The sequence below is a fragment of the Theropithecus gelada genome, chromosome 10, assembly GCF_003255815.1.
Source record: "Theropithecus gelada isolate Dixy chromosome 10, Tgel_1.0, whole genome shotgun sequence".
In the NCBI taxonomy this organism is placed as follows: Eukaryota; Metazoa; Chordata; class Mammalia; order Primates; family Cercopithecidae; genus Theropithecus; species Theropithecus gelada.
In genome coordinates this window covers 74458060-74478699 of record NC_037678.1, presented here as the reverse complement: position 1 = coordinate 74478699, position 20640 = coordinate 74458060, and the positions used below count along the sequence as shown (strand labels likewise).

At 45.0% G+C, this 20640-nt stretch overlaps 2 protein-coding genes across 7 annotated transcripts in view; both read left to right on the top strand.

The window, feature by feature from the left end:
• Positions 1–1572: 1572 nt before the first annotated feature.
• The window catches only part of UBOX5 (U-box domain containing 5), a 55739-nt gene continuing 36671 nt past the window's right edge, over positions 1573–20640 (top strand). For all 3 annotated transcript variants that reach the window (XM_025399439.1, XM_025399438.1, XM_025399436.1), the window contains exon 1: positions 1573–1726. The gene's annotated coding sequence lies outside the window, so the exon portion shown is untranslated. The remainder of the gene's footprint in view (positions 1727–20640) is intronic.
• Positions 1586–15499, top strand: FASTKD5 (FAST kinase domains 5). 4 transcript variants are annotated; one of them, XM_025399433.1, is made up of 3 exons: positions 1592–1726; positions 5295–5348; positions 12758–15495. In XM_025399433.1, exon 3 carries the CDS (start codon positions 12948–12950, stop codon positions 15240–15242), a length of 2295 nt encoding a protein of 764 aa, XP_025255218.1. In that variant the 5' UTR covers positions 1592–1726; positions 5295–5348; positions 12758–12947; the 3' UTR covers positions 15243–15495. The 4 variants fall into 4 exon arrangements, with proteins under 4 accessions (XP_025255217.1, XP_025255218.1, XP_025255219.1 ...); XM_025399432.1 differs by lacking the exon at positions 5295–5348 and having other exon boundaries at positions 1586–1726; positions 12758–15499; XM_025399434.1 differs by lacking the exon at positions 5295–5348 and having other exon boundaries at positions 1648–1726; positions 12721–15495.

The window sequence follows — 20640 nt, the reverse complement described above, 5'->3', positions numbered from 1 at the left end:
AGCACTTTACAGATACATCTCTATTATACATGCATTTTTTTTTTTTTTTTTTTTTTTAAAGATGGAGTCTCACTGTCGCCTGGGCTGGAGTGCAGTGGTGCAATCTCAGCTCACTGCAACCTCTACCTCCTGCGTTCAAGTGATTCTCTTGCCTTAGCCTCCCAAGTAGCTGGGGTTATAGGCGCCTGCTCCCACGCCCAGCTAATGTTTTTTGTATTTTTAGTAGAGACAAGATTTCGCCATGTTGGCCAGGCTGGTCTCAAACACCAGGGATTACAGCTGTGAGCCACCATGCCTGATCAATGCATTGTTAAAATTAGACAGGTATGGTGGTGCATGCCTGTGGTCTTAGCTACTCAGGAGGCTGAGGCAGGAGGATCACTTGAACCCAGGAGGTTGAGGCTACAGTGAGCCGTGGTTGCACCATTGCACTCCAGCCTGGGCAATGGGGTAAGACTCTGTCTCAAAAATAAGTAAATAAATAAATAAAAATAAAAATAAATACATGTATTGTTTTTATCACTGTACAGGCTTAGAGAATTTATGTGAGCTGGGTGTGATGGCTCATACCTGTAATCCCAGCACTTTGGGAGGCTGAGGTGGGAGTACTGCATGAGCCCAGGAGTTTGAGACTAGCCTGAGCAACATAGGAAGACACTGCCACCCCCGTCTCTATGAAAATAATAATAATAATATAATAAGAATGAATTTGTGTGGCTTCCCCAAGGCCATAAAACCCTGAGTGGTGATCCTCAGATTCGAACCTGTGTCTAAGCTACTTACTTTTTTTTTTTTTTTTTTTTTGAGATGGAGTCTTGCTTTGTGGCCCAGAGTGCCCAGGCTGGAGTACAGTAGCAATATCTCGGCTCACTGCAACCTCCACCTCCAGGGTTCAAGCGACTCTCCTGCTTCCGGAGAAATCTCCAGGCTGGATTATAGGCGTGCGCCACCACACCCGGCTAATTTTTGTATTTTTTTGTATTTTTGTATTTTCATTTTTTATTTTTTAAGATGGAGTCTCGCTCTGTCACCCAGGCTTGAGTGCAGTGGTGCGATCTTGGCTCACTGCAAGCTCTGCCTCTCGTGTTCATGCCATTCTCCTGCCTCAGCCTCCCGAGTAGCTGGGACTACAGGCGCCCACCACTACGCCCAGCTAATTTTTTTGTATTTTTAGTAGAGACGGGGTTTCACCATGTTAGCCAGGATGCTCTTGATCTCCTGACCTCGTGATCCGCCCGTCTCGGCCTCCCAAAATGCTGGGATTACAGGCTTGAGCCACCGCGCCCGGCCTGTATTTTTAATAGAGACGGAGTTTCACCACCTTGGCCAGGCTGGTCTCGAACTCCTGACCTCAGGTGATCCGTCCGCCTTGGCCTTTCAAAGTATTGGGATTACAGGCGTGAGCCACAGCGCCGGGACTGAGCTGCTTAATGACTTCCAGAGCGATCCATTCAGGAAGGTGTTTTCCCTCTGCAGGTCCTAGACTCCCCCTGTCTCCTCAACAACGTCCTCCAGTGGAAAATGTCCTTGGGAAACGCTGACAAAGTCTTTTGAGCCTCGGCCGCATCCGTTACTCGCGCAGCAGGCGGAAGTAGCGGACAGTTGGCCGGAAGTGGGGTTGTGAGGCCCGGAGTCGCTAGAGGAGAGAGTGTCTGTGTCGCCGCCGCTGCCACCGCCCGCTGCGTTCCCGGTTTGGTGTTGCGGCGCCCACCTTCAGGAGGATCAGGTGAGTGGCGGCGGCCGCTTCCCGCGTTCACGACCGTCCTGGGTCTTGGCCTGTGCCTCCTGTCCTCCTGGCCGGCCCAAGGCTGACACGCACCGAGGCCTTATTCAGCTCTTGGCCGGGGTTGCGATTGCCTCTCGCAGGCCTGACGGGTGAGCACTTCAGTGACTCTCGCCGCTCCTGAGTTTGTGATCTTTGGCAAGGAGCTTATCTGACCCTTGTTTTTTTTCCTCTGTGAAATGGAGATCGTAACAGTACTTGTCTCACGGTGCTGTTATGAGAATGTAGTTAGATATTCTGCCGCGCCTCTCATCACACTTTGATGTGCCTGCGAATCGCTTAGAGATTCTGATTCTGTAGGTCTGGGGTGGGGCCTGAGATACTGTGTTCCTAACTAGCTTCCGGACGAGGCTGAAGCCTCTGGGGCGCAGACCACACACTGAGTAGCAAGGCCCTACAGTATGTTGCTTAGCATTCGTAATGCGGAGTCTTCAGTAAACATCAGTATGATAGAATGTATACTTTCGCCCCATTTTTAGCTATTTTTGGTTGCACAAGCCTAAGGGTAGTATTGATGGCCTTCTCCCTTTTTCTTTCCATGGGTAAGAATAGTTGCTCTTTCTCTTTCTGTGCAAACCGTGACACAGCTCTTCTGTCTTGGCTCAGGGAACTTTGGGTCCCCTCATATCAACTATGTTCGTCAGTCTTGGGTGATGCTTCACTGATTAGACCCTTGGACAGTGCTTCATCCTGTGGAGCTGATAGCCAGCTGCGTTAGCACCAGCTGTGGCTGGCGTTTTGTGCTCCAGTCATTTGTTGCTGCTGGAATCTGAAATTCACGTTTTCTACACTGTGAATAGTAAGAATGGCCGCCTTTCCAGAACTAGATTCTGCAGCTCACTGACCTGAATGGTCTTGGGCAAGTCCTCGGATAATTTACTACTACCTGGTAGACTAAAATGAAATCTGGGCCGGGCGAGGTGGCTCACGCCTGTAATCCCAGCACTTTGGGAGGCCGAGGCAGGCAGATCATGAGGTCAGGAGATCGAGACCACCCTGGCTAATAACGATGAAACCTCGTCTGTACTAAAAATACAAAAAAATTAGCCGGGCGTGGTGGCGGGCGCCTGTAGTCCCAGCTACTCGGGAGGCTGAGGCAGGAGAATGGCGTGAACCCGGGAGGCAGAGCGTGTAGTGAGCCGAGTTGACGCCACTGCACCCCGGGCGACAGAGCGAGACTCCGTCTCCAATAAATAAATAAATAAATAAATAAAATCTGAAGACTCTGTGCAGCATAACGTAACTTAAAAAGTGAGGCCTTTCGCAGTTATGCAGGTCTAATGTTTATTAGTCAGTATGCTTTTCTTCCCCATCCATTGGTTTATTTTTTTAGTTCCTAATAAGGCCTTGTCACTCATCATGTGAATAAGTCAACTTTGATGTAAAACAATTCTAAGGTCAGGTGCAGTGGCTCTTGCCTGTAATCCCAGCACTTTGGGAGGCCGAAGTGGAAGGATTACTTGAGCCCAGGAGTTCGAGACCAACCTGGGGGCAACATAGGGAAAACCCGTCTCTACAAAAAAAAAAAAAAAAACCACAAAAACAAAAAACCAAAATGTAGTCAGGCGTGGTGGCGCACTTGTAGTCCAAGCTACTTAGGAGGCTGAGGTGAGAGGATTGCTTGAGATCCTTGAGCGATCCTCACCCGGCGGGGTGGGTGGGTGAGAGGTAGGGGGCGGTGGTGGAGGATGCAGTGAACCAAGATTGCACCACTGCCCTCCAGACTGAACAACAGAGTGAGACCCTGTCTGAAAAAAACAAAAGAATTCTGAAACTCCTGAAATACTGTACTATACAGCTTTGCAAATTGTAAAAGCAGATAAAACCAAGTGTTTATTGAGCTGTACTTGGGCCATTTATTTGGGAATTTTCTCTTATGATGACTGTGTGCATGCAGCTACTTCTCTTTACCTGCCTGGATTTTGTAATTCCTCTAGAAGTCCCATTTAGATGGGCTGAGAGGACATGAGTGCCTACTCCCTGTTGTTATGTGGAGAGGTTTTCTAAAGACAGGGTTTTATGAAACCCTTTAAAAGCAGTAGCTCTAACAGAATCATCTATAGGGCTTAGTCATACTATATCTACCCACATGCTTCTTGCCATTCTGATAGAGGAATAGCAGAGTCTTAGAAGAGAAGGGGGAGGGCTGTGTAGCTGGAAAAGTTTCACAAATGATTGCGATGTGCTGTTTTTTCTCCCATCAGCATGGAGTCTAGAACAAAGAGGAAGGGATGGATTGCTAGACTAAATAATTTTAGTTTGGTTTAGACCTGCGAGTGACACTGAACTTGACCTAAACACCTTTGCACTAGTGCCTCACCTTCACAGTACTGGTAGACTACTCTCTCAGAAGTCCTGCTGCTGTGTGGAAATAGAAACACAGAAGAGTCTAGCCCAGTTAACATCTACATTAACAGCTAAGGTCCTTACTGCCAGTCTCTAAGCCCTCACTAGAGGCTTTGAAGTTTTGTAGATTCTCAGCAGGAGACCCTCAGCACCTAGAGAAAGTTCAGTTTTTTTGCCTTTTTTTTTTTTTTTTTGGTAGAGACAGGGTCTTGCCATGTTGCCCAGACTGGTCTTGAACTCCTGGCCTCATGTGATCTGCCCGCCTTGGCCTCCAAAGTGCTGGGATTATGGTCATGAGCCACCTGCTTAGCCAGTTTTTTTGCCTTTTTAATTCTCAAGGTTGCTCAACAAATTATTTGCTGAGACAAGAATGGGGTTGGAGTGTTCATTTATTTGTGACAATTTTATTGGAACCTAGGAAGGAAAAGTGTTAGAATTGAGGGATCAGATCTGGTAACTGGTAAATTGTATGTGTTTAAGGTGTCATATACTCAGTCTACAGTTAACATGATTCCTTCCTCTGCCTGGTCCCCATCCTCTAACTTCTAGACTCTAGTTTAAAATGAAGCTATTCGGCCTTGCTCAGACCTGTATGTGGAAGGGAGAAAAGTAAGATTCCTCAGTCCCGTGAAATCACATCATTCAGTGAGGTTTGGGCGTTGCTTTTTGGAACTGACAGGGTCCAGGGGTCTCTGAGGCTCTACTCTGTTTCGTTAGGCCCCCTAAAGGGGAGAAAAGTTTACTTGGGGCACTTAAACTAGGAAAGGAGTTTTGTGAAATCATATCAGGTATCTTTGACCTTTATTGAAAGAGTCAGGCTGGGCGTGGTGACTTCCGCCTGTACTCTCAGTACTTTGGGATGCCGAGGCAGGCAGATCACTTGAGGCCAGGAGTTCGAGACCAGCCTGGCCAACATGGCAAAACGCTGTCTCTACCAAAAAAAAAAAAAAAAAAATAGCCAGGCATGTTGGCGTGAGCCTATAGTCTCAGCTACTTGGGAGGCTGAGGCAGGAGAATTACTTAACCTGGGAGGCAGAGGTTGCAGTGAGCTGAGATCACACCACTGCACTCCAGCCTGGGCAACAGAGCAAGACTGTGTCAAAAAAAAAAAAAAAAAAGAGTCAGGAGTTAATTGACTGAGCATATCATAGTGTTCCCTTTCTAGCTTTCTTATGGATTTTCCGAGAGTCCTTGAGTAAGGAGGAACTAATCTTCTCAGGTATGTTTTCCCTATCTGGTCATCCTGACGGCTTCTTCTTTGCAGTGTCTTTTCTCCCTACTGTTCTTCTCTGCTGCTTCCGTATCTTCCTTGTTTTTCTTTCCTTCTGGACAGTACTCAAGACCAACTTCTGAAGCAGCTCTATTTCAGACCTGTATATATAGATATGGTTTCTATAGAGTTACTGTAAATGTTGCATGGTGAAAAGAATAAGTAGCCACTATTTACCATTTGCAGGTTGGCCCTTCATGCCTCTAAGATTCCTTATTTTGTTATCATTTCTGTTATTGAACATCTTTAAAGAAGTTCTTAGATAGTAGAAAGTGCTTGCACTAAAAATAACTTCAATATTTTCCTTATCCATTAAGTTACTTTCTCCATTCATTATCTTGAACAATACCATAATATCTTGATAATACCTGCATTTTGTAAATTTAATTTTTGTCAAAATTGTACATGTACATGGTTTAAACAGTCAAATAGTTCAATAGAGCTTGTAGCACTAAATAATAGTTTCCTCCCCCCAACACTTTTTTTTTTGAGATGGAGTCTCGCTCTGTTGCCCAGACTGGAGTGCAGTGGTGTGACCTTGGCTCACCACAACCTCTGCCTCGCAGGTTCAAGTGATTCCCCTGCCTCAGTCTTCTGAGTAGCTGGGATTACAGGTGCCTGCCACCACACCTGGCTAATTTTTTGTATTTTTAGTAGAGATGGGGTTTCGTCATGTTGGACAGGCTGGTCTCGAACTCCTGACCTCAAGTGATCCTCCTGCCTCAGCCTCCCAAACTGCTGGGATTACAGACTTGAGCCGCTGTGCCCAGCCTAATTTTTGTATTTTTAGTAGAGACAGGGTTTCACCATGTTGCCCAGGCTAGTCTAGAACTCCTGGACTCAAGCAGTCCGCCCACCTCAGCTACCCAAAGTGCTGGGATTACAGGTGTGAGCCACTGCTCCTGGCCATCACTGTATTTCTTTTTTCTTTTTCTTTTTCTTTTTTTTGAGACAGTGTTTTGCTCTGTCACCCAGGCTGGAGTGCAGTGGCACCACCTCGGTTCACTGCAACCTCTGCCTCCCAGGTTCAAGTGATTCTCCTGCCTCAGCCTCCTGGGTAGCTGGGATTACAGGTGTGCGCCAGCACGTCTGGCTAATTTTTATATTTTTAGTCGAGACAGGGTTTTACCATGTTGGTCACGCTGGTCTCGAACTCCTGACCTCGTGATCTGCCCACCTCAGCCTCCCAAAGTGCTGGGATTACAGGCGTGAGCGACTACGCCCAGCCGGCCACCACTGTATTTCTAAGTAACACATTTGTGTTGCTATTTCTTGATTTCTTTCTTTCTTTCTTCTTTTTTTTTTGGAGGCAGAGTCTTGGTGTGTTGCCCAGGCTGGAGTGCAGTGGCATGATCATAGCTCACTGGAACCTTGAATTCCTGGGCTCAAGCTGTCCTCCAACGTCAGCCTCTTGAGTAGCTGGGACTATAGGTGCATCCCACTATGCTTGACTGTTTTCTTTACTTTTCGTAGAGACAGGGTCTTACTGTGTTCCCCAGGCTGCTTTCAAGCTCCTGGCCTCAAGTGATCCTCCTGCCTCAGCCTTCCAAAATATTGGGATTACAGTTGTGAGCCACCACACCTGGCCGATTGTACCTTTTTATTATGGACTTTGAGGCGCTAGGTCTCTTGTATCATCAACCTCCCCTTACACCTCCTCTTCTCACTTTATCCTCCCAGTACAGTTTGCTCATAATTTTTGGTTAGGCTAATATCAAGATTTATGTTAATAAAACTATGTTAGTATTATTCTCAACTGAATAGGGAGTATGATATACTAATATTTTCTTTATTCTTTTTATTTATTTATTTATTTTTTGAGACAGGGTCTCTCTGTGTCACCCTGCCATAGCAGGATCACAGCTCACTGCAGCCTTTATTTTTTGGGCTCAAGCGATTTTCCCACTTCTACCGCCTGAGTAGCTAGGACTACAGGTGTGTGCCACCAGGCTTGGCTAATTTCTAAATATTTTGTAGAGGTGGGGGTCTCACTACATTGCCCAGGCTGGTCTCAAACTCCTGGCCTCAAGTGATCTTCTCACTTTGGCCTCCCAGAATACTATGATTACAGGAATGGGCCATTGCATCCTGCCTGTGGTAACATATTCTATCTTGTATAACTTTTTTGTCTTCCCTGGCATTAATAATTTTTGTTACTGTTTTTATTAGCATAGCTTTTTGTCTCCTTATCTCTTGTTCATGCCCAGATGATCCGGTAGAAATATGATTCTCCTCCCCTGGGTACTGTCTGTGTCGTCCAGCATGAGCTGGTTGCTCTTTATGTCTGTTCACAGCTCTTGTCCTGGGATCTTCCTTCACCTGTTTCCTGGGGTTTCCCTTTGCTTCTCTGTACTGAACCCTAGTTTCTGGATCCCATATCTCTACTGCCAACTTTCAGGTCTTCAATTGTGGTAGCTCTCTTTACTTTGATCCTGGAGCATCCCGCAAACTCTTTCCTTCATGTGGATTTCAGCCTCTGAGGTCTTCTCTTTGTTCTTTTTTTTTTTTTTTTTTTTTTTTGAGACGGAGTCTCGCTGTGTCTCCCAGGCTGGAGTGCAGTGGCGTGATCTCCTCACTGCAAGCTCCGCCTCCCGGGTTCACGCCATTCTCCCGCCTCAGCCTCCCAAGTAGCTGAGACTACAGGCGCCCGCCACCACGCCCGGCTAGTTTTTTGTATTTTTAGTAGAGACGGGGTTTCACCATGTTAGCCAGGATAGTCTCGATCTCCTGACCTCGTGATCCACCCGCCTCGGCCTCCCAAAGTGCTGGGATTACAGGCTTGAGCCACCGCGCCCGGCCTCTTTGTTCTTTTTTAAAGTACAGGTTGAGCATTCCAAACCTGAAACTCCAAAATCCAAAATGCTCCAAAATCTGAAACTTTCTGAGCACCAACGTGATACTCAAAGGAAGAAAAAATCATTGGACTTTTTCAGATTTTGGACTTTTGAATTTGGAATGCTCACTGGTAAATATAAAGCACATAGTCCAAAAACTGAAAAAATTTAAAATCTGAAACACTTCTGGTCTCGAGCATTTTGGACAAGGGATATTCAACCTGCAGTATAAACCATAGTGATAGAATCCTAGACTGTTAGAGGTGGAAGGGACTTTCAGGCTTACCTAGTTCTAACCATCTAGCTCCCTGGCACCTGGAAATCCTAGAAGACCATTGATTGTTCAGCCATCCCACCCCATACTGCCCCCCGAACCTGTGTTTCCTGACACCCATTCTTGTCTCTCTAGTCCACCAGTAATGTGGGCTTGGGAGTCAGACAGTCTTTAATATTAGGCTCCACTCAATCCCTTGGCTGTATAACTTTTGGCAGGTTTCTTAATCTTGTGGTCTCTTTCTCATCAATAATATGGGGATTAAAAGAGTCACATGAATTCAGAACACTAGAGCTGCACCAAACATTGATGTTCTAGGAGATGGTTCTTTTATTTCCAGACCACGTATAGTAATTTCATTAAGTACTCTTAGATAGAATTAATTGAAGTAATTTTAATTATTTAATGTTTTAAAATTAACATCATTTATAGAGATATTTGTTAATTCTTGTTTATGTGCTATTTGTTCCACTGAATATTAGTGTGTGCATTTTCATGTGTTGATGTCTGCCACACATTTATCTTGTAAACCAGCCTCCTAGACAGACATTTTCTGTTTTTTGCTTTACTATAGCACAGCTATTTTTTTAAAGATGGGGCCTTTAAAGCTATTTTTTTTGGATCTACTTCTTTTTTTTTTTTTTTTTTTTTTTAAGACAGTCTCTCTCTTTCACCCAGGCTGCAATGCAGTGGTGTGATCTCAGCTCACTGCAACCTCGGCCTCCCAGATTCAAGTGATTCTCCTGCCTCAGCCTCTCAAGTAGCTGGGATTACAGGCACACTACCATGCCCAGCTAATTTTTGTATTTTTAGTAGAGATGGGGTTTCGCCATATTGGCTAGGCTGGTCTCGAACTCCTGTCCTCAGGTGGTCCGCCCACCTTGGCCTCCCGAAGTGCTGGGATTATAGGCGTGAGCCATTGTGCCTGGCCAGGATCTACTTCCTAAAATGAGGTGAAGACTACAGATTTGAACAGTGTATGGCTTTAGTTTCACATTGTGGTGGATTAAATTAAATTACAAATTTGAAAGTAGGTCTTCTTTTTTTGAGACGGAGTCTCGCACTGTCGCCCGGGCTGCAGTGCAGTGGCGCAGTCTCGGCTCTCTGCAACCTCTGCCTCCCAGGTTCAAGTGATTCTCCTGCCTCAGCCTCCCGAGTAGCGGGGATTGCAGGTACCCGCCACCATGCCCGGCTAGTTTTTTGTATTTTTAGTAGAGACAGAATTTCACTATGTTGGCCTGGCTGGTCTTGAACGCCTGACCTCGTAGATCCACCCGCCTCGGCCTCCCAAAGTGCTGGGATTACAGATGTGAGCCACCGTGCCCAGCCAAAAGTAGGTCTTCTTAAAAGCCCTATTCTGTCAGCTGGAGAGTTCTGTTACCTGCTTTCTCTGTCTTTTTGGTTCTTTGTTTTTTTGAGACAGAATCTCTGTCACCTAGGCTGGAGTGCAGTGGCACCATCTTGGCTCACTGCAACCTCCACTTCCCGGGTTCAAGCGACTCTTGTGCCCCAGCCCCCCGAGTGGCTGGGATTACACGCTCGCGCCACCTTACCTGGCTAATTTTTGTATTTGTAGTAGAGATGGGGTTTCACCATGATGGCCAAGCTGGTCTCGAACTCCTGACCTCAAGTGATCTGCCTGCCTTGGCCTCTCAAAGTGCTGGAATTACAGACATGAGCCACCACGCCTGACCATCCTGCTGTCTCTTTCGTTCCCACCTTTCCTGTGCTGTAGTATTAATTGAGTTTCCTAATGACTATTTTGAGATTTTGAGGACTATAATCTTCAATTATCTTCTAAATATTAAAGAAAAACATTATTTTAGTACTATTTTTCTGTATTTTTTCTAATTTTAATTACGTTTATTTATTTATTTATTTTTAATTTTTTTTGTAGACAGCCTTGCTGTGTTGTTCAGGCTGGTCTCAAACTACTGGCCTCAAGCAATCCTTCTGCCTCAGCTTCCCAAAGTGTTGGGATTATAGGCGTGGCCAAGTTTTTCTAATTTTTTAAAAGCTGGCCATCTGCATTTATAGAAATAGTAGTGTATAGTAGAGATCAGCAAACTTTTTATGTAATGGACCAGACACGAAATATGCTTTGCAGGCCATACAATCTGCCACAGTTACACAGTTCTGCTCTTGTAGCAGGAAAGCAGACATAGACAGTGTATAATGAATGGCCTAGCTGTGTTCTGAAAAAATCTTGTTTACAAAAGCATGTGAAGAGCTAGATTTGGTTCTCAGGACATAGTCTGCTGACCCTTGATCTGAACCATACATTGAAATTTGGTGGGCAGAATGGTCCACAGGTGGTCAGGCATAGTGGCTGACACCTGTAATGCTAGCACTTCAGGAGGCCAAGGTAGGAGGATCACTTGAGCCCAGGAGTTTGAAACCAGCCTTGGCATTATTGTGAGACTCCATCTCCACACGCATACACACACACACACACACACACACACACACAAACTGGGTTTGGTAGTGTGCATCTGTGGTTTTTGCTACTCAGGAGGCTGAGGCTGAAGTGGGAGGATTGCTTGAGTCTGGGAGGTCAAAGCTGCAGTTATGCCACTATACTCCAACCTGGGTGACAGAGTGAGATTGTCTCAAAAAAGAAAAAAAGAATGGTCCACAAGCCACGGTAAAGAACCAAGTGTATAAAAATTTAGCGTGAGAGAATTCTACTGTGATTCACACAGAAATTCATACATATGTTCCTGCCATCTAGAGAAACCTGTGTAGCTGGGCTACTGGAACAGAGCCTCTGGCCTGCCCTGCTGTTCTTTGATGATGAACCAAATGATGATGTGCTGTGGGCTCTGGAAGAAAGTGGCTGACAGCAGAGTTGGGCAGGCATTTCAGAAAATCATTCTGGCACCCTTGGAACTTTTATGGAGTTTTCTGCAGCAACAGCTCTGTCTGGTACATCAGTTGACAACTCAGGTCTCCTTGGGTCTTGCTTGTCAGGCTTTGGCATTTAAGTGGAAAGAAAAAGAATAAGCATTAAGGAAAGCGAGAGCACAGCAGAATCAATTTCATAGTCTCTCATAGTTTCTGCCATGGGAGAAAAATGGGCATTATACTGCTCACAGGCAGAATAAAGACTCACTGGAAGCATTGCTAAGCTGCCTCCTCCAGAAGATGTCAGTGGGGCAGTTGTGTCAGTTGGTGTTCCCTGAACTCTGAGCCCAGCTTTGGGGTACTCTTTGCTTCCCACCCATGAAGTGAAAGTGAGCAGACTCTCAACCTTCTGCTTTCTTCCTCCAAAATGAGTGAGTTTTTGAGTATTCTTTCTAATAACAGAATTACTCTGTAACTATGTAATAGTGACTCAAATTCTGTTATAAGCTTCCTGGAGAGGAGAATAGGCATCTTCTAAAAAGTACAAGAACAGCATTAGAATGACAGAATTTTGGAATTAACAGTTTTGTACTATAAGAACAGGGAGGATGATCGTGGGTATAACTAATTAAATCTTTTTTTTTTTTTTTTTTGAGATGGAGTCTCACTTTTTCGCCTAGGCTGGAGTGCAGTGGCACGGTCTTGACTCAACGCAACCTCTGCCTCCCGGGTTCAAGCGTCCTGCCTCAGCCTCCTGAGTAACTGGGATTACAGGTGTGTGCCACCACACCTGGGTAATTTTTTGTATCTTTAGTAGAGATGGAATTTCACCTTGTTGGCCAGGCTGGTCTTGAACTCCTGACTTCAAGTGATCTGCCTGTCTTGGCCTCCCAACTTGCTAGCATTACAGGCGTGAGCCACCACACCCGGCCAACTAATTATCTCTTATACCAGATCCCACTTTTTACTTAGTGCTGTTAGCATAGCAGTTTTTATAAACATTCTTCAGGTAGGACCTATATGCCTTGATATCAAAGAGATAGAATGAATTGCTCATTTTTGTTCCCAGCCTTCTTTCTAGAAATCTGCCTTCCTTCTTCCTGTCAAATGTTAGCAGAGCACCGTCTCTTCTTTAGCTGTCACTGCTTGCCTTGTACAGTGAAGGAAGTCTGGTGAGCAGCAGTCCAGGAACTGCCCAGGGGTACCCTGGGTTGGGGATTTTCCTAGGCCCTTACACAGAGCACACAATTTATCCTTGATATATGCTGTCATGTGGTTTGGGCATTTACTGGCATTGAACTTCCTTGAGTGGACAGTAGTGTAGTTTCATCCTGTTTTTTATAATGTGTAAATTTGGATGCTTTTATAGGTAGAAGCCACTCATTCTTCATCTACCCTTTTTTCAGTATCTGGCACCAATTCTGACCCAGTCATTTGTGATCCCTGGCTCTTGTGATATGCGGAAGATTTCCAGGCAGTTTTTGTGGAACACCTCCCCGTCCAGCTCTAATCAAGCACCATATAAACAAGAAATTGCCTGGTCAAACCTGTGAGGACTATATTCTGACTGCCAAAAAGATCAATACTGTCATCAGAATGGCAGCTACTCTCAAGTCGTTAAAACTTTTAAGATACCGAGCACTTTGCAGTCCTTCTGCCTGTGGTGCAGCCCGAAGTGTATCATACTGGAATGTGAGCAGCAAACAGCATGGGGGACAGGACCCTCCAGAACACATTAGCCTCTGCCATTCTGCCAAAAAAGTTAAGAACATTTGTAGCACCTTCTCTTCTCGGAGGATCCTCACAACCAGCAGTGCCTGCCCAGGTTTGGAATTCAGCAAGACTTCTTCCTCTAAGGCCAGCACTTTGCAGCTGGACTCACCCAGGGCCACAAGAGTTGATGAAGAGGGTGTAGAAGTTTTTGATTCCTTTGCAAACATCCGAGTTTTCCTACAGCTAAGACCAGAATACCTTGTTCACAGCTATAACGCATCCGAGACTTCTCAGCTTCTGTCTGTTTCAGAAAGTGAACTAATTTTGCACAAAGTCACAGTTTATCAGAATAAACTGCAGGCCCAAGTCATTGTTGATTATTTGTGTAAGCTGAGCTCTTTGCCTGCAGAGCAGCATCCTGTCTTGCTGCGCAGTACCAGCTTTGCTCTGCTCTGCCAGCTGAGTGTGAAGAAGATACAGCTCTTTGATACCCAAGATCTGATCAATGTTTTGAAAGCTTTTGTCATTTTAGGAATCCCTCACTCCCATTCAATGCTAGATGTGTATGAGACCAAATGTTGCCATCAAGTATGGGAGATGAGTATGGATCAACTCCTTTTGGTGGCTGATCTCTGGAGGTACTTAGGCCGCAAAGTACCTCGGTTTTTAAACATTTTTTCTAGTTATCTTAATTTGCACTGGAAAGATCTATCCTTGTCTCAGCTTGTTCACTTAATTTATGTTATAGGTGAAAATCGTCAGGTATCCCAGGACCTAATGCAAAAATTGGAATCATTGATCCTTAAATATATAGATTTGATCAATTTAGAGGAGGTTGGTACCATCTGTTTGGGGTTCTTTAAATCAAAGACTAGTCTCTCTGAATTTGTCATGCGGAAAATTGGAGACTTGGCTTGTGCTAACATGCAGCATCTGAGTAGTCACGCCTTAGTGAATATTGTTAAAATGTTCCGTTTCACTCATGTGGATCACATCAATTTCATGAAGCAGCTTGGAGAGATTGCTCCTCAGCGAATTCCTTCACTGGGAGTTCAAGGTGTCACGCACCTGACTCTCTACTGCTCGGCCTTACGCTTCCTGGATGAAGGAGTAATGAATGCAGTGGCTGCGTCTTTGCCTCCTAGAGTGGCACACTGTCGAAGTAAAGATGTTGCCAAGATTCTGTGGTCATTTGGAACTCTGAATTATAAGCCACCCAATGCAGAAGAATTTTACTCCAGCCTGATAAATGAGATTCACAGAAAGATGCCTGAATTCAACCAGTACCCAGAACACCTGCCCACCTGCCTGCTGGGCCTGGCATTTTCAGAGTACTTTCCAGTAGAGTTAATTGATTTTGCTCTCAGTCCAGGGTTTGTCAGGTTAGCTCAGGAGAGAACCAAGTTTAACCTCATTAAGGAACTGTATACCCTCGACGGTACAGTTGGCATTGAGTGTCCAGATTACAGAGGCAATCGTCTTAGTACTCACCTTCAGCAAGAGGGGTCTGAATTTCTGTGGAATTTAGCAGAGAAGGATATGAACTCAAAGCCTGAATTCTTAGAAACTCTCTTTTTACTTGAGACCATGTTGGGGGGGCCCCAGTACGTCAAGCACCATATGATTTTGCCTCATACCCGATCTTCTGACTTAGAGGTCCAGCTTGATGTTAACCTGAAGCCATTACCATTTAATAGAGAAGCCACACCAGCTGAAAATGTAGCCACATTAAGGCTTAAGCATGTGGGAGTCAGCCTTACAGATGATTTGATGAATCAGTTACTAAAAGGGAAAGCAAGAGGACATTTCCAGGGCAAAACTGAGTCAGAGCCTGGGCAGCAGCCCATGGAGTTAGAGAATAAGGCAGCTGTACCTTTGGGGGGCTTCCTTTGCAATGTAGCAGATAAATCAGGGGCCATGGAGATGGCTGGCCTGTGCCCCTCAGCCTGCATGCAGACCCCAGGAATGAAGCTGGCTATTCAGTTCACAAACAGGAACCAATATTGCTATGGCTCCAGGGATCTCCTTGGACTGCACAGTATGAAGAGGCGGCAGCTGGCTCGGCTTGGCTACCGTGTGGTAGAGTTATCCTACTGGGAATGGTTCCCACTACTGAAACGAACTCGCTTAGAAAAGTTGGCATTTCTTCATGAGAAAGTATTCACCTCTGCTCTCTGAAGGGCATTTAGGGGCATTTCTATGACAAAGCTGTAGGTGTATACTGTACCAGGTGTTGCAAAATGATTATAAAAGCCAGAATGTAAGTTTGGCAATAAAATAGTCTATTGAGGAGACTTAGTTGTGTCCAAGGCAGATTAGAGCTAGTGTATGTTACTGTGAATTGTAATGTAGTTGGATTGTACAAATTGCTGCAAATGTTTACATATTACTCTTAGTAAATAATAAACATCTTAATATGTCCTACGGTCAAGTAAGTCCTTGTTGGATTTTTCTTTCTGTTTACCAGCCTTATGTCACAGAGTTTTTAGAATAAAAGTATAGTCAGACATTGTGTAAAGCCAATTTTTAAAAATTTTATTCTTTTCTGGAGACCCCCCCCCCCCCCCCCTCACAGATATTTTTATTGTTTTTCTTTTTAAGCCAGTTTTTTTGTTTGTTTTTTGAGACGGAGTCTTGCTCTGTTGCCCGGGCTGGAATGCAGTGGCATAATCTCAGCTCACTGCAACCTCCGCCTCCTGGGTTCAAGCAGTTCTCCTGCCTCAGCCTCATGAGTAGCTGAGACTACAGGCATGTACCACCATTCCTGGATAATTTTTGTATTTTTAGTAGAAACGGATTTTCTCCAGGTTGGCCAGGCTGGTCTCGAACTCCTGACCTCAGGTGATCCGCCTGCCTTGGCCTCCCAAAGTGCTGGGATTACAGGTGTGAGTCACCACGTCCGGCCTTTTTTTTTTTTTTTTTTTTGAGACGGAGTCTCCCTCTGTTGCCCAGGTTGAAGAGCAATGGCGTCATCTTGGCTCACTGCAAGCTCCGCCTCCCAGGTTCAGGCAGTTCTCCTGCCTCAGCCACCTGAGTAGCTGGGGTTACAGACGCCTACCACCACGCCCACCTAATTTTTGCAGTTTTAGTTGAGATTTCACCATGTTGTCCAGGCTGGTCTCACACTCCTGACCTCAGGTGATCCACCCACCTCGGCCTCCCAAAGTGTTGGGATTACAAGCATGAGCTGCCACAGCTGGCCTATACCTTGTTTTAAAATAAGAATCTCATGCTGGACGTGGTGGCTCACGCCTGTTATCTCAGCACTTTGGGAGGCCAAGGTGGGAAGATTGCTTGAGTCCAGGACTTTGACACCAGCCTGGCCAATATAGTGAGACCTTGCCTCTGCAAAAAATATAGCAAATTAGCCAGGCATGGTGGTGTGCTCCCGCAGTCCTAGCTACTCATGAGGCTGGGGTGGGAGGATCTCTTGAGCCTGGGAGGTTGTGGCTGCAGTGAGCTGAGATGGCACCACTGACCTTCAGCCTGCACGACAGAGCAAGACCCTAACTCAAAAAAAAAAAAAAAAAAAGGGGGGGCCAAGTGTGGTGACTCAGGTCTGTAGTCCCAGCACTTTGGGTAGTTGAGGCAGGCTGATCTCTTGAACCCAGGAGTTCCAGACCAGCAACATGGCAAAACCCCATCTCTACTAAAAATACATAAAAGTAGCTGGGCATGGTGATGTACACCTGTAGTCCCAGCTACCTGGGAGGCAGAGGTGGGAGGATCACCGTAGCTTAGGAGGTCGAGACTGCAGTGAGCCGTGATTGTGCCACTGCACTCCCACCTGGCTGACAGAGTGAGACCCTGTCAAAAACAAAAAAGCTCTCATAGCTTCACTTACATTTCAGGATTTTTCCTCCAATACATCTTTTCACATGCTCTAAAATTAAAATTCTTATTCTTGTTTAGATACGATTGATTGTCCTTAGTTGCTGATTCTTTTTGCTTTAAAGAGCCATTTCAGAATTAGTAAACTTAAAATTTTTTCCTGGCTCCCTCTTCCACATTTCTACTTGTCTTGCATAAACTGTCCCTACCCTCCTCATATTTTTCTTCTTAAAACTGGACTTAGAAGAATAGAATTACATAAGCGCCTGTTGGGCTAGTGGTTCCCAAGTCTGATGCTTAGGCAGAATGGTTTTCATGGCAGTTAGCTCAGATGAGAAGGAAACATGCTACTTGTTATATTAGGAAGTCCAGTGGGATTCAGGTTTGGTTGTGTTAGAGCACAAACTTAAGGAGATTGTGTATATATAAGAAACATAATATAGGTCACAGATACAATATATGTGATTTGCAAATAGTTTTTCCCATTCTGTGAGTTGTGTTCACTTTCTGTTTTTAATGTTGTTGAAGCCCAATTTATTATTTTTTCTTTTGTTGCTTGTGCTTTTGGTATCATATTTAAGAAACCATTACCAAATCCAAGGTCAGGGAGATTTACCCCTATATCTTTTCTGATAGTTTGAGCTCTTTATATTTAGGTCTTTGATCCACATTGAGTTAATTTTTATATGTAGCATGAGGGAACAGTCCAACTTCATTCTTTTGCATGTGGGTATCTAGTTGTCCCAGTATCATTTGTTGAAGAGAATATTCTTTCCCCGTTGAATGGTTTTGGCATCTGTGTCAAATCAATTGACCGTATATGTCGGGGGTTATTTATGGATTTTTATTTCTATTCCATTCATCTATTCTTATGCCAAGTCCACACACTTGGGAGGTATGAGTCCTCCAACTTGGTTATTTTTCAATATTGTTTTAGCTACTCATGGTCCTTGCACTTCCATAGGAATTTTAGGATCAGTTTGCCCATTTCTGCAAGAAAAGCCATTGGGCTTTTGATAGGGACAGTACTGAATCTCTAGTTTGCTTTGGGGAATGTTGCCATCTTAACAATATTAAGCCTTCTAATCCATAATCATGGTATATCTTTTAATTTATTTAGATTTTTAATTCTTTCAGGAATGTTTTATAGTTTTCAGTGTATAAATCTTACATTTTCTTAGTTTTTTGTTTTGTTTTGTTTTGTTTTGTTTGATATAGGGTCTTGCTCCAGCAGCCAGGCTGGAGTGCAATGATGTGATCGTAGCTCACTGCAGCCTCAAATCCTGGGCTCAAGCAATCCTCCAACCTCAGCCTCCCAAGTAGCTGGTACTACTACAGGTGCACGGCATCATAACCGGCTAATTTTTCTTTGTTGTTGTTGTTTTGAGACGGAGTCTTGCTCTGTCACCCAGGCTGGAGTGCAGTAGCACGATCTCAACTCACTGCAAACTCCGCCTCCCAGGTTCAGGCAGTTCTCTGCCTAGCTTCCCGAGTAGCTGGGATTATAGGCCCCTGCCACCACGCCCAGCTAATTTTTTGTATTTTTAATAGAGGCAGGGTTTCATCATCTTGGCCAGGCTGGTCTTGAACTCCTGACCTCGTGATCCATGCACCTCGGCCTCCCAAAGTGCTGGGATTACAGGTGTGAACCACTGTACCCGGATGTTAAATTTATTCCTAATTATTCTTTTTTGTGCTATTGTGGATGCAATTGTTTTTAAAACTTCTTTTATGAATTATTAATTGTGAGTGTTTAGAAATACAGATGATACACCGGGCGTGGTGGCTCACACCTGTAATCCCAGCACTCTGGAAGGCTGAGGCGGGCAGACCACTCGAGGCCAGGAGTTTGAGACCAGCCTGGCCAACATGGTGAAACCTGTCTCTACTAAAAATACAAAAATTAGCTGGACGTGGTGGCACACACCTTAGCAACTCAGTAGACTGAAGCATGAGAATCACTTGAGCCCAGGAGGCAGAAGTTGCATTGAGTTGAGATCATGCCACTGCACTCTAGCCTGGATAACAGAGCCAGAGACTCTGTCTCCAAAAAAAAAAAAAAAGATGGATGATTTAACCTGCTATTGTGCTTAATATTCATTTGTTAGCCCTAATAATTTTTTTGTTGTTGTGTGAATTCTTCAGAATTTCTTGTATAGGCTTGTTTCATCTGTGAATACAGTTTTATATCTTCTTTTCCATTTTGGATTCCTTTTTTTTCTTTTTTCTTGCTTTATTGCTCTGGTTGGAACTTCTAATAAGATGTTGAATACAAACAATGAAAGTAGGCATCTTTGTCTTGTTCTGGATCTTAGGGGAATGTTTCCAGTCTTTCACCCACCATTGGATATATACATACACTTTTCTTTCTTTCTTTTTTCTTTTTTTTTTTTTTGAGACAGAGTTTCTCCCTGTTGCCCAGGCTGGAATGCAGTAACGTGATCTCTGCTCACTGCAGCTCCTGCCACCAGGGTACAAGCGATTCTGATGCCTCAGCCACCCAAGTAGCTGGGATTACAGGAGTGCACCATCACGCCCGGCACCTTTTTTTTTTTTTTTTGAAACAGAGTCTCACTCTGTCACCCAGGCTGGAGTATAGTGGCACGCTTTCAGCTCACTGCAACCTCTACCTCTCAAATTCAAGAGATTCTCCTGCCTCAGCCTTCGTAGTAGCTAGGATTATAGGCACCCACCACCAGGCCCAGGTAATTTTTTTTGTATTTTTAGTAGAGACAGTGTTTCACCAAGTTGGTCAGGCTGGTCTCGAACTGCTGACCTCAGGTGATCTGCCCACCTTGGAGTCCCAAAGTGCTGGGATTACAGGCGTAAGCCACCATGCCCGGCCAATTTTTTTTGAATTTTTAGTAGAGATGGGGTTTCACCATGTTGGCCAGGCTGGTCTTGAATTCCTGGCCTCAAGTGATCTGCCCACCTCGGCCTCCCTGAGTGCTGGGATTATGGGTGTAAGCCACCAATCCTGACCTCTTTTTTTTTCTCTTTTTTTCTTTTTAAGACTGTCTCACTCTGTTGCCCATACTGAGAGTGCAGTGGCACTGTCATAGCTCACCACAGCCTTGACTTCCTGGACTCAGGTGATCCTTTTGCCTCAGCCGTCCAAGTAGCTGAGGCAAAAAAAAAGAAAAGAAAAAGGGTCTCACTCTGTTGCCCAGGCTCAAGTGATCCTCCTGCCTCAGCCTTCCAAGTAGCTGGAACCACCTGTGGGCACACTACCACATCTAGCTAATTTTTTACATTTTGTAGAGCAGAGTCTTTCTATGTTGCCAAGGCTGGTCTTGAACTCTTGGGCTCAAGCATTACTCCTGCTTCAGTCTCTCAAAGTGTTGGGATTACAGGCATGAGCCACCACTCCCGGCTGAGTATGATGTTAACTATGGGTTTTTTTTGTTTTTTTTGTTTTTTTTTTTTTTGAGACGGAGTCTCGCTCTGTCACCCAGGCTGGAGTGCAGTGGCCGGATCTCAGCTCACTGCAAGCTCCACCTCCCGGGTTCACGCCATTCTCCGGCCTCAGCCTCCCGAGTAGCTGGGACTACAGGCTCCCGCCACCTCGCCCGGCTAGTTTTTTGTATTTCTTAATAGAGACGGGGTTTCACCGTGTTAGCCAGGATGGTCTCGATCTCCTGACCTCGTGATCCGCCTGTCTTGGCCTCCCAAAGTGCTGGGATTACAGGCTTGAGCCACCGCGCCCGGCCTAACTATGGTTTTTTTTTTTTTTTTTTTTTTTTTT

Coding starts and splice junctions, on each gene's coding strand:
- FASTKD5 (XM_025399432.1), top strand. CDS start 12,948: ATGGCAGCTACTCTCAAGTCGTTAAAACTTTTAAGATACCGAGCACTT.